This window comes from Mizuhopecten yessoensis, unplaced genomic scaffold (genome assembly GCF_002113885.1).
Source record: "Mizuhopecten yessoensis strain PY_sf001 unplaced genomic scaffold, ASM211388v2 scaffold2795, whole genome shotgun sequence".
Classification (NCBI taxonomy): domain Eukaryota; kingdom Metazoa; phylum Mollusca; class Bivalvia; order Pectinida; family Pectinidae; genus Mizuhopecten; species Mizuhopecten yessoensis.
In genome coordinates this window covers 121,282-135,150 of record NW_018404723.1, presented here as the reverse complement: position 1 = coordinate 135,150, position 13,869 = coordinate 121,282, and the positions used below count along the sequence as shown (strand labels likewise).

Sequence of the window (13,869 nt, the reverse complement as noted above, 5' to 3'; positions counted from 1 at the left end):
TCTAAACGATTCCTTATGTCCAAAAACCGTATAATAGCATTTTAAATAATTCAAATATCTCTTGTGATAGTGGAGATATGAGACATTATATATTTATGGCGGCCATCTTGGATTTTTGCATATTTAACCTATTTCCGCAACAGTAATTTCTTAGGACTTTTAGTATGTTATTCAGGACACTTCATAGAAGACCTCTGTGCCAAAATAAATTCTGTTGCATTTTTTTCCATTTCAAAAGTTAGTTTGCCTGGACTAATAGGGCAGCGACCATCACGCAGTCTCCGGTAAGAGGAAGCGAGGATATAGAACGCCAAGCAAAAACAGCAGGGAGTGACAACACACTTCAGCTGAGTCTTGCATGCGACATGAAGATGCCAGGAACAGCTTCAATGCCAGTAGTGTTTGGTCGTGTAGGTGAGAAGATGGTTACTGTGCTACGAGATTCAGGATGTGATGGTGTAGGAATAAGAAGAAGTCGTGTCGATCCTCAGCTGATTACAGACAGACTTAAGACATACTACTTAGCAGATCGGTCACCACTGAAATGTCCTCTTGCCAAAGTTCAGATAGACACACCTTACTTCAAAGGACTGACGGAAGCCTTTATCCTGAATTCACCTCTGTATGACGTGATTGTTGGGAACGTCAAGGACGCCCGTCCAGTAGACAGTCCAAATGAAGATTGTGATGTAGTGGATTCATTACAAGCTGTAGAGACGAGAGCACAGCTAAAGAAGAAACAGCAGCCGTATAAACCACTTCGTGTACCAGAATGTATAAAGGACATAGGAGATGTAGAAGAGTTGAAAAAGGAATAGCGAGATGATACATCGTTGGAAAAGTTCAGGGAACTAGCGACAAAAGAAGATCTCTGTGCAAGAGCTGATGGCGGGAAATCTGCTATATTCTACCACAAAGGAATTTTGTATAGGAAGTTTCAGCATCCAAAAGTGGCAAGCGGGAAAGTTCATCGACAGTTGATCGTCGCTAAAAAGTATCGTCAGGCGGTTATGAAGCTTGCACATGAACCAATGATGGCAGGACATTTGGCAGCGAAGCGGACCTCAAGTCGGATTCTTGCTGAATTCTTCTGGCCAGGAATTCAAGGAGATGTAGTCCGTTTCTGTCGTTCGTGCGATGTATGCCAACGGACATTTCCGAAGGGGATGGTGCCGAAAGCACCTTTAGGAAACATGCCAGTCATTGATGCACCTTTCACGCGGATAGCTGTCGACCTAGTAGGACCTCTTGAACCGGTTACAGATCGAGGGAACCGCTATATATTAACAGTGGTTGATTATGCAACAAGATATCCAGAAGCGGTGCCACTGAAAGGAATTGAGACGGAACGAGTGGCCGAGGCTCTCGTAGATATCTTTAGCCGTGTCGGTGTTCCAGCAGAGATGCTAACGGATCAAGGCGCACAGTTTACCTCAGGACTCATGAAGGAAGTTAACCGTTTATTATCGATCCGTCAGCTGACGACTACTCCGTACCACCCACAGTGCAATGGCTTAGTCGAGCGATTTAACGGCACTCTAAAGCAGATGCTGAAGAAGATGTGCACTAAGAAGCCAAAGGATTGGGGTAGGTATGTAAATGCTCTTTTGTTTGCATATCGGGAAGTGCCTCAAGCGAGTTTAGGTTTTTCACCCTTTGAGCTGTTGTATGGCAGAGTGGTCCGTGGGCCCATGATGATTCTTAAGGAATTACTAACCAAGGAATTTCCTGACGATGACGTCAAGACAACCTATCAATACGTGATGGATTTGCGAGAACGAATGGAGGAGACCTGTCAAGTTGCTAGTGATCGGATGAAGGATGCTAAAAGAATCCAGAAGAAACATTTTAACAAGAAAGCAAAGGCAAGAGAGCTAAAGCCTGGTGACAAAGTGTTTGTTCTACTCCCTACGAAGGCGAACAAGTTGCTTATGCAATGGAGAGGGCCATACGATGTTGTAGAGAGAGTGGGTGCAGTGGATTATCGAGTTAACAGAGATGGCAAGATAAAGATACTGCATATAAATTTGCTGAAGAAGTATGAAGAAGCTGAAAAACTGATCAGAGACGAAGTTGGAGGTGTGCTCGCTTGTGTGATGACAACAGTGGTGTCTGATGCGGAAGAAGAACTTCAGCAGGATATGGACTTTCCTAGCAGGTTGGAGTCTCTTCCAGGTGATAGAGGAAAGGAACATGTAGGTGATGTGGAAATTGCAACCAACTTGACAGATGAACAGATTACAGAAGTTACAGAGTTGATGAACAGTTATGAGGATGTGTTGACTGATCTTCCGGGAAGAACCAATCTTGCGCAACATGAAATCAACACCACAACGAAAGATCCTGTTCATTTCAAGCCGTATCCTTTACCTTACAACATGAAGGAAGTAATCAAGGAAGGAGTTGAGAAAATGATTGAGATGGACGTGATAGAGCCGTCATCGTCACCGTATTCGGCGCCAGTCGTTTTAGTAAAGAAGAAAGATGGATCGAACCGGTTTTGCATCGACTTCAGAAGGCTAAACCGTGTCACGATCTTCGACGCTGAGCCGATGCCAAATACAGACGATATCTTCTCAAGGCTAGCAGGTGCAAAATACTTCTCGAAGCTTGATTTGAGCAAAGGGTACTGGCAGGGGCCAATGTCAACAGGAGCCAAACCGATGACCGCGTTCGCTACACCCCAAGGGTTGTATCAGTTCAAAGTGATGCCATTCGGGCTAGTGAATGCGCCCGCGACTTTCAGTCGTCTGATGAGGAAGTTGCTACTAGGAATGGATCATATCGATAACTTTATCGATGACATTCTGATATACACAGATATCTGGGAGAAACACATGGAAGTCATTAACGAGTTACTCTCGAGACTCCGAGCTGCATGTCTAACGGCACGACCTAGCAAGTGCTCAATTGGATTTTGGAGCTTGTCTTGTTTAGGAAACATTGTAGGAGCGGGGAGACTTCAACTAGAGGAATCGAATGTGGTTGCCATCGACAATACACCAAGGCCAGAGACAAAGAAGCAGGTGAGGTCATTTTTAGGACTAGCGGGATTCTACAGGCGCTTTATACCAAACTTTGCAGCTATTGCTGTACCTCTCACGGATTTAACAAAGAAGGGGAATCCCAATAAAGATAGATGGGAGGACGTACACACACGAGCCTTTGCCACTCTAAAGAAGATGTTGACAGCAAAACCAGTTCTCAAACTGCCAGATTTGAAGGAAGAATTCATTCTTCGTACAGACGCTTCAGACACGGGATTAGGGGCCGTTCTGTTACAGGAGGAAAGTGGAGAGAAGATGCCTATTGCTTATGCCAGTAGGAAGCTTCTAGCCAGAGAGAAACATTACGCTATAATCGAGAAGGAATGCTTAGCAATTGTATGGGGAGGGCAGAAGTTCGAACCGTACATCTACGGAAGAGAATTTATCCTGGAGACGGATCACCAGCCTCTTACCTACTTGCATCGTTCCAAGACAGCAAACGCAAGGCTTATGCGCTGGGCGTTACTCTTGCAACCCTACCGATTGAAGATTCGAGCTATCAAGGGCATCGACAATGTCGGAGCTGACTACTTAAGCCGTATCTAGTTAATACATGCTCCATGGATTTACATAAAGTGTGACCACTTTCTTCGGAAGCGGGGGGATTTGTCACGTCCGCATGTATTGGTAAGTATTGTAATACCGTTATGACCGTTAGGCGGAAGCTAGGTATCACGGGCGGAAATAGGTAAGCGCGGGAGAGACGACGTACTATACAGGTAGAGCTAGTGTTGGTTTATCGTCTCTGTACACCCGATGGAATTATAGGATATTCCAGTGTGAATATGAGCACAGAAGACAGTCTGTGGTGAGTATCTTATATCTCTCTTCTATTTCTGTAATTATATCTCGGGTATCGTTGCGTTACACCTGCATTTTATCGGTCAATCCTTCTGTTTATCGGTGCGGTCCACTCATGCGTGACGTTTGGTGTTATTGTGTTACAATGTTCTACACTGTTTAATAATGGTTTTTGACATTTATTATGTCAAGTTTCCAATAGCAGACGTATAGTAAATGCATACATAAGTAGTCAGATGTATTTGTATATTGTAAATATCAGTTTGATCACTGTTGACGTGTATCGGTTCGATAAGAAAATGTATGGAAGCACTGATCCATTGGTACATTGTATTAGCTTCTAGTCTACTGTGCGACTGTGCGCGTGTAAAATGTATGGAAGTCGGGAGTGGAAATAGAGTACGTATTTGAGATTTCGTGATGTATAAGTTATTTGTGGACCTGCACATTAGTTTAGATCATTTATAATAATTTCATTAACATTATGTAATGGTAAAACTATTATTTGATTGACATTAACTATTTTGAATATTTTGATACACTTGTATGTATAGTAATAAGTTGTATGAGAGAGTGATGTGTTCTATATTTGTATATTAATATATTTTAGCTTCACATGACGGGGAACCAGTCATTGTGGGTGACCACACAGAGCTTATAGTATGGCATCGTACTAGCAAGAAGCAACGGGACCGACCAGAATGCTACCTATTCAACGGGGTCAAGGTCAGCTTCTCAGAAGATGATGTCTGGCTGACCAGGTCAAGGCCATCAACCAGGACTGAAGAGTCAGCGTCTCAACGAGAGACATAAAACCTTATCCAGTCATTGGGGGTTTGTGATGTGTATGTCTTGCGGGACATTACCTTTGTACGGACGCAAAGGTGTGTTAGCGTCATTGAGCTAACATGTATCACCGTTGGTGATCTGATCAGTATTATACTGCATTGTAGCTACGCTATTTGATACTTCGGAACAGACTGTGTCTACGTTAGGTCATCTGTGCCGTCAAGGAGTGAAGCTCTCAGAGACTGTAGTTTTATTAGTTATCTGTTAGATAGTGCGTGTGAATGTGAGAGTGTGATTTGGTTTTGATATATTCTGGTTGTAAATAAATTAGATACTCTTTAAACTATTTCTATTTGTTATCATTAGCCACAGTACACAACGGACGCTAGTCCAACCTTATACCGTTCACGGCAAAGCATACCGGTGTCTCGCACAACTTCGCAAGGCAACCCCTAAAGAATATATTAATACTCTATGGACCCGCTTTTTATTCTCATTTATCGATTTGTTTGCGGAAACATTTCCAATACAAAATCAAATAAAACACCAGCATACAAGGTTGGGGGAGGTATAATTAGAGGAAACCGCGCGTGTTCTGAGGTGAATCACATTCTCTAGCATGGTTAAACAATCTGTGATTTCGACGTGAAAGTGAAGCGCAAGATTTAAAGGTAAGAACTTTAATTCTGCGAAGAAATTGTATCTAATTTCCAATGGAATAGAATCTATAGCAAAATGTTCGTTTTGAGAAAGGAATACCTCAGCCAGGCGTCAGCATCGTGACGATATAGAAAACAGGTACGGTATTCCCCTACTTATGGTTTCTACTATACTGACTCCTTTAGCAAATCTGAGACATCTTCATATTAAAAACTTTGTTGATTCTGTGAAACTCAGTTGGATAAAAAGATTATATCAGTCCTCAGGAAAGTGGAATACTATTTTAGTGAAATTGGTTGACTTATATAAACTACTTAATATTGGAGGAGATTATATAAAAGAGTGTCAAAAAATATGTAATAATAATTTATGGAAAGATGTTTTTGGGGCTTGGCATAGGCTAGGAATGTCAGAATATATGAAAGCTCTCAAAGGGAAATCACTCTTGCAAACTCCCATATGGCACAACCATACTATAACTATTGGAGACAAATCAGTCTATTATTCACAGTGGTATGAAAAGGGTGTATATTGCATAGGGGACTTTATAAAGGGTTTTAATACTTTAACTCTCTTTTCGTATAATGAATTTATTCAAAGATACAACATAAATACTGTAACGGTCTTCGCCCCTGGCTCAACCCTTTACATGGAGAGCACGACTATTCTAAACTGTTACTAAATGCTTATGACAAGCCCCCAGGAAATTATATGGTATTTCCAAACCAAGTACCTAATGACTGACTAGTTCTAAGTAACTAAAGAAGAACCAGAAAGCATAAGATAAGTTTACGCACACCTTTACGGTTACCGTTTATTAAGGAACCCAACATCAAATTACACAGATACCTGCAGATACAACAATTCTACAGACTCTCCAAATTCTCTCATAAATATGATGTACAATAAAGGTAGAACTATGTCTGAACCCTGGATACCAGAACTTTCTGATATATGTAGGGGACAAAACAAGTCTATTTATCCCTACTGTAGTTTAGCTAATAACAGAAATGAACCAAGTGCCAATGAATGAATACTATAAAATCCCAACTCTATATGAATTAATATAGGATTAGCAAATGGATAAAATATAGATCTAGAATTATTCTGATCACTAGGCTCTATGAATCAATGATTCTAAAGTCAAACTCTATTGTCTGAAACACCAAAAGTACCACCAAAAGTACGCTAGAAAGACAAAGTTAAATTATCTTCCATAAATGTTAATATTACTAAAATCTCCCGTCCATCCCCATATTCTATTCTACGAGTTGCTTCCCTTATCCTACAAACCAAGCATACTGACAGCTCCACGGTTTTGGAACGATCCAAAAGTGTAGTAGCCGCCAGCAGCTCAAAACCAACCTTCCCCTCAGAATATACGATCGCAACTGATTTCCCAACGCCCCAAGGAATCTCTACGCCCCTGGTAAGAACGCTAACATCAACGGGGCAACGCACGAGCTCAACGGGGCAACACCCGTTCCCCAGCGGACTCCGAAGAGGTAACGGCGCCACACCCGTTGCTCGCAACGTAGTACCCGTTGAACCCAAATAAAATACGACGATCTACATTGGCACTTGTATGAAAAATACTTCACAAATCAACATTAATATATAGTATTTCATAGTATCCACATCTACAACTCTTTCGTACCGTTATTCACTCTCTGACTCGCAATCCAATACTTCCAACGCATCCCATATTTCCATCGAATCCCATATATCCAATACTTTCAATACACAACGGAATAAACACTCAAGTGACCCCGACTGACACAGTTCAAGAGGTCACGAGAGTTCACAAAATGGCGACGTCCATACACACTAGCAGGGTATACGTTCTCTGCAAAAACATTACATTTCTCACTCTCTCCATACGGTTCTTACCCTGGACTAAAGATTAACCAAGATAATCAAGGTATTTACATCTGAATAATAACCATACTGAACACTGGAAAACACTTAAATAAGAGTAAATACCGTTTGAATGGACATTGTGTTTAAAAACATGTGTTTGACAACTCCAAGATATTTACAACATTTAATCTACTGTCACACTGGTGGCACTACAGTCAGTGGCTATTATTGAACAATTCAGGGAAATATCATACTTCATGACAAACAATCCAGTAAAATACCACATTTTTACAATACTAATTTTCTGAAATTTTATGGATTACTGTCAGCTATTAGGAAATGTTTAGAAAATTACGAATTCAGGGACTATACTTTTAACCGCCCTGTAATACCAGTGAATATTGCACTATTTTTAAAGACAACTAGGGGTTCAAAAGTTGTTTATGATATGCTAAATAATAAAAGAAATCTCATAGCTAAAGGTAGAGAAAAATGGGTGAACTCTTTGACTTTAATGATGATGACTGGGTCAGAATATACTTGTTGCCTTTCCAAGTTACTAAAAATTCGAAACTTCAGTGGTTACAGTATAGAATAATCCATCATATTTTAACAACAAATTAATTTCTTTTCAAAGCACATATAGTAGTCAGTCCACTCTGTAACCTTTGTAATATTGAAAGAGAAATCATTGAACACTTGCTCTGGGAATGTGAAGAGGTACAGAATTTAGTACAAAACTTAGATAGCCTGTTGGAAGCACTATATATTCCTTTTACAGTTAATAAACAAACTCTACTATTTGATAAGATTAATAATAATAACAATCCTTGTCATAAAGTGGATAATGAAATTGTTTTAATCATAAAGCAGTACATTTACAAAACAAGATGTTTACATCAGACACTGAATGTCAATGCATTGATTTATGCCATTATGGATCATTTTAGTGTGCAGAAATATATCATTAGAACTAAGGGGGATGTGGCATGTTGTTCGCGCATTCACATTCCCAGAACAGGTGGACAAAGAACTATACAGCATATTTCTGAGTATTCTTTCCTATTTTTTGTTTTTGTTTTAATGTGTTTTTAACTCTATTCAACTCTATTGACCTTATATATATATATATATAGAATAAAAACAAATTTTTCAGATCGTCCGCTAGGCCTTTCTGCCTTCTAGGGCTTATATATATATATATGGGTCAAATAAGTAATACAGACGGTATGTACATGTAACTGTTCTGTTTCACTGTGTCTTGAAAAAGGAGCGGATCGCTCCGAAAATTTGACAACCTAAACTTGTCCACACTGTTGGAATTACTTATTTGCCCCATAAATATATATATATCACCAGTCCCAGAAAAACTCAGCTCACTTATTACATCATATTTTCTAGTATTCCTCATTTGCAATCATACCGTCCATTCTCTTTCTCTTTTCTCCCCCACCCCCGTCTCGTTGAGCGAATGCCTGAGTATATTTTTTTATTGGTAATTTAATTAAGGACATGGAATAACTCACTTTGAAGCTGTGTATGAACATGTGAATTGATGTATACAACAACTAAGTGAGGGATTTTAAATGTGCGTAAAATGTTTGTAAATCTGGAATGATGATGATGATATCATTATGAATTAATGATGAGGATGATGATATGATGATGATGATAATAATATGTTGATGAAGATGCATATAGAATGATGATTGAAGATTATGATTGAAGATGATGATTGTATGATGATGGTGATGATAGTATGATGATGATGATATGATGATGATGATAATTTTATGTTGATGATGATACATATGAAATGATGATTGAAGATTAGGGATGATGATGATGATGACGATGATGATGATGATGAGGAGGAGGATGTTTTGTTGATGAAGATACATATGGAACGACGATTGTATGATGATGATAAAGATTATATGACAATGATGATAATGATAATGAGGATGATGATAGATGATGGCAATGATGATGATTGAATAATTATATATCAAAGAGGATGATGACGATGATAAAGATGAATGATGATGATGATGACGATGATGATGATGATGATGATGATGATGATGACGATGATGATGATGATGATGATGATGATGATGTTGATGATGATGATGCTGATATTGTTGATGCTGATGCTGATGATTCTGATGTTGATGATGATGATATTATGATGACAATGAAATGATTATGATTATGCTAAATCCATGTCCGTGTGTGTATATGTGAGAATGCGTGAATGTCCTGTTTTTGAATATAGATATATAATGAAAAACTTGGAAAAATAAAACCATTACAAAAAAAAAGTCTGAGACATCTGAGAAACTTTAGGCTGGACCATCCTGTTACTGAGGAGGACATTCTCTGTTTTTCCATACGGACCATTCGGAGTTACCATAATGTATAGACTATATCATAAGAATCTGTCTTAAGAAATGTATAATTCTAATATAAATACTATTAAAGGAACTGGAGTGGCAGGCATTATGAAAAGACATATGCACGTTTAGAAAATCATTACGGTTTTGGCAGAAAAGTGTTTGCCGTTTCCCTCTACATAGAAGCAGGAATATCTACGAAAGAGACAACATTCAGTTTGAAATCATGAATAGACACCAATATCTACCGCGAGAGGACAGCGCTTGCTGATGTACTTCATTCTGATAACAGGACAGAGATGCTTAAAATGAGATGAAATGTTAGATCAGTCTATGTTCTATCTTACTGATAAAACCACAGCTGATGTAACCAAACAAAGGGTACAACAAGTATAATTTATAATCCACCACCATATTGGTCTCCTTAGCCAGGTATCAATTCAAGTTTATCACGCAAACAACTGTGGCGGTAAAATTTGGTCGAAAGGCAACTCTACAACCTGATGACATTCCGACGTGGAAAGACATACCACAGGACGTGGAGGCAGTCTCTAACAATGAGTTACCGAGACTGTGCGCATATGATGGGGGTTACAGTTTATCATTGATAATTGTTGGGCTACTGTACTCCGTCAGTCGCGTGTTATCTGTATATATATTCACGGAGGCGACTTTAAGCTTAGTCAACACGCTTATATTGGGCTAACGTCAGATGATGGCTGTACGACTGGCTTAACGTTGGCGTTAGCTCAACAATGGTCGTAAAACCTTATCTATGTGAGCTGTGTATGCATTGGTACAACGTAGACCAATACAATCAAACAGTTGGCGAATCTCGATTAACGTCAACTTTATTGACATGTCAACGTTGAGCCATCATAAACCTCCTTCAGAAAATTACTGTACGTTATTTTATAATCACTAAGGTAGTTTTGCAAAAACATCCCCGTTTTGGACTCTGTTCCTGGACCCAAAGATACTTCACAGCAAGCCTGACTGAGATCCGTATGTATGTGTGTATATATACATATGTACAGTGTATGGTTAGGGGTTGGAACCACTGTAGGACAGTAACAGATCATCTGGATAATTCTGATAACATACCTGTTGTGTTCTTCATGTCAAGCAAGTGTACACATGGTTATAAGACGGGAATATCAACGGCTTCACACTTGTGAGCTACAAATCATGATTCTGGGCCCTGTGTGACTAAAGGAGAAGACTCTTAAATAATTTGACCTGTTACAGCTCATGTTAAACATGTATCCGGGCCAGCAGTCACTGTTCAAGAACATTAGCTCACACGCGCTTCGTGCCAGCTGAGCTAACAATTATATGAATAAAATGTGTAATAATAAATACATTTATTTTTATTTTGCCACTAACATACGTTTGTACATGTAGTTATGTAATAACTTGTTAACTTTAAGCTATGTCAGAATTTTATTGTGGTAAGTTGAATCTCACTGCTGGCTCATACATTGATATACATTATATATATACATGTATAATGTTGATCAGGACGCCTCCCCATCTTCTGCCAGTCGCCTGTTGTCGCTGAACCTCGGTCGTAGGTACGTACACTCAGAATGCAAGTATCTTTACAACAATTAAGTGAAGTCCATGCGAACTATATAAACTTCGTTAAATAACTTAATTTTGAAACTTAATTTCAACATACTACAGCAGAACTCCCATGCCAATCAATCTAGATATTTAAATTGGAACATCAATACCATGTGATTTATCGGTATCTCATGTGTTTGATACAGTATTACATTATGTAACTCCGATCAACATATTTGACTCTTTTTGCCATAGCCTGATAACAAATAATTCTGCATTGCCTGATAACAAATAATTCTGCATTGAAAATAGTAATATCTTGATATCGGTTTAATCTAATTGTTTAATTGTGTAAATTCATCTGAAAGCCATAAATCAAGTTCGTTGTTGTAACATGCGGAATTTCTTATGGTAAGTTTTGTACAGCTGAAATGACGACGTAATAATAATAACAATAATAATATACAACATTTATATAACGCCCTATGCAAGTTGTAAAATAACTCTAAAGCATTTTACAACATATATATAATAGTATTAGTTATAATTATTCAATGCGCACATAAATGAATAAATAAAGGGTGATATGCACATGACGTCTGTGCAAAGATCGTAAAATGCAGACGTGAAGATGTGAAGTCACATTCAATACCCTTGAATTTGGCCAGGGTATTTGACTTTCTAATATCAGATGGTAAGCTATTCCACAACGTGGCCGAAAGCCTGCAAAAGCACCGGTTTCCATAGGTCACAGTACGATATTTTGGGACACACAATAATGATACTGTCTCCGACCGCAGAGATCGTGACGGATGATACAGGGTAACAATCTTCTGTAGGTACTGGGGAGCTGTTCCATCCAGTGCCTTGTATGTGTACACCAACATTTTGTACTGCAACCTGTATCGTGCAGGTAGTCAGTGCAATTAATATAGAACAGGTGTGATGTGCTCTCTCTTTCGAGTACGAGTAACCAGACGTGCTGCAGTGTTCTGGAGTCTCTGCAGACGACTAGTTAGTTTATCAGATATACCACAGAGCAGGGCATTACCGTAATCCAACCGAGAGGTAACAAGTGAATGTACCATAATCCTGCATGCATCTGCAGTTATAAACTGCCGGATACAGCCGATGTTCCTGATCTGGTAGTATCAGGATTTTGCAATAGCGTTCACTTGTTTCGCCATGTTCAGTGAACTATCAAAGTATACCCCTAGGTTTTTAACAGCTGGGACACTCTCAATAGTTCTGGCACCGACCTTGAGCTGGAGAGCCATTGTTTGCTGACACTTTCAGGTAAAGACGATAAGTTCCGTCTTTTCCTGATTGAGCTTTAGCATGTTGGCGTTCATCTAGGTACTGATATCTGTCAGACAAGCTTCCAGATTCCCTTATATTGTATCCCAACTGTCCTGTGGTTTGATGACCATGTCAATTTGTGGTAGGAAAAGACGATTAGTTCCGTCTTTTCCTGATTAAGCTTTAGCATGTTGGCGTTCATCTAGGCACTGATGTCTGTCAGACAAGCTTCCAGATTTTCTAATATAGTATTCAAACTGTCCTGTGGTTTGATGATCATATACATGTGTGTGTCATCAGCATAACAATGATAGCGCTCGAGTCGAAGGCTATGGCGACGACAAATCTCTCCGACCGGTTTTGAATAACCAACCGATGAGGAATCCGGAACCTAGTATTTTGTTCTGTGAGGTGGTAGATCCGATGACAATACACTGTCGTCGTTCACTCAGATATAACTGTATCCAGCAGAGTGTGGTATCAGTCGCTCCATAAGAGTACTCCAGACGTTTGTAAAGTATGCCATGGTCGATGACGTCAAACGCAGCTGACAAGTCCAGCATGACAGGCGCTGCTCTGCACTTGTTATCCAATGAAGAAGCTATGTCATTATGTACACGTAGGGGGGCCGTTTCAGTAGAGTGTCCCATATGAGATAGGCCGATTGCAGGTTATATTTTCATGGAGATGAACCTCTAAACGCCGGGACACAACCACAACAGGAAAGGCAGATTTGATACTGGGTGGTTGTTCTTCAACTCCTCCTTGTCCATTCCAGTCTTCTTCAACAATGGTCTAGCATGTGCCTTCTTGAATCACAATGGAACGTTTGACTCCGCCTATGATTTGTTTATGATTGAGGTAATCAAATGAAGCATTGCTTCGAGACATTGCTTTAATAGGTCTGTAGGAAATGGATCAAGCACACAGGACTTCAATTGCGAGGTCATGGTGTTATTGTGCAACTCGTCCTGGGTTGTTGGTTAGAGCTTTGTCAACGGTTCCCCATCAAATTAATTTAATGTGTCAGCAGTAGAGTTCACTTCGCCAATATCTTTCCTGGTCGAGCTGATTTTATACAGAAAGTAATCACTGAACTTGTTTGACAAGTCTTTTTCAGACGTACATCTGGGCAGGATGATTTCACCTTTCTGACCCATTAGGTTTTTGGCGAGTCTAAAACGTTGCCTATTGTCCTTACCACATTCTTCGATTCTTTCAGAATAATAAGCTTTCTCTGATTGAATGAGAAGTGAACCAACTAGCCGACATTGTTTCCTATAAATTCTTTGGTGAATGGTTAATTTGGTCATATGCCACCGTTTCTCTGCTTTTCTGTGGTTCTGTTTTCCTACGCGGAGATTTTCATTATACCAAGGGGCATTCGGTCCTTAGTCTTTAGAGGTGCGTATTTCTCTATAAGGGCTTTTATACCAGATGTGTATGCTTCA

The 13,869-nt window shown here is 39.5% G+C and overlaps 1 protein-coding gene across 1 annotated transcript; it reads left to right on the top strand.

Moving 5' to 3' along the window:
* The first annotated feature begins 1,010 nt into the window (after positions 1-1,010).
* Positions 1,011-4,661, top strand: LOC110446564. The gene is made up of 2 exons (XM_021491767.1): positions 1,011-3,585; positions 4,459-4,661. The coding sequence occupies exons 1-2, from the start codon at positions 1,011-1,013 to the stop codon at positions 4,659-4,661; spliced, it is 2,778 nt and encodes a 925-aa protein (XP_021347442.1).
* Positions 4,662-13,869: the final 9,208 nt, after the last annotated feature.

What these genes read in the sequence shown, in the direction of transcription:
- LOC110446564 (XM_021491767.1), top strand. Translation starts at nt 1,011, where the DNA reads ATGAAGCTTGCACATGAACCAATGATGGCAGGACATTTGGCAGCGAAG. An exon ending in CGGAGCTGACTACTTAAGCC is followed by an intron (nt 3,586 to 4,458) that starts GTATCTAGTTAA and finishes AATATATTTTAG; the next exon opens with CTTCACATGACGGGGAACCA.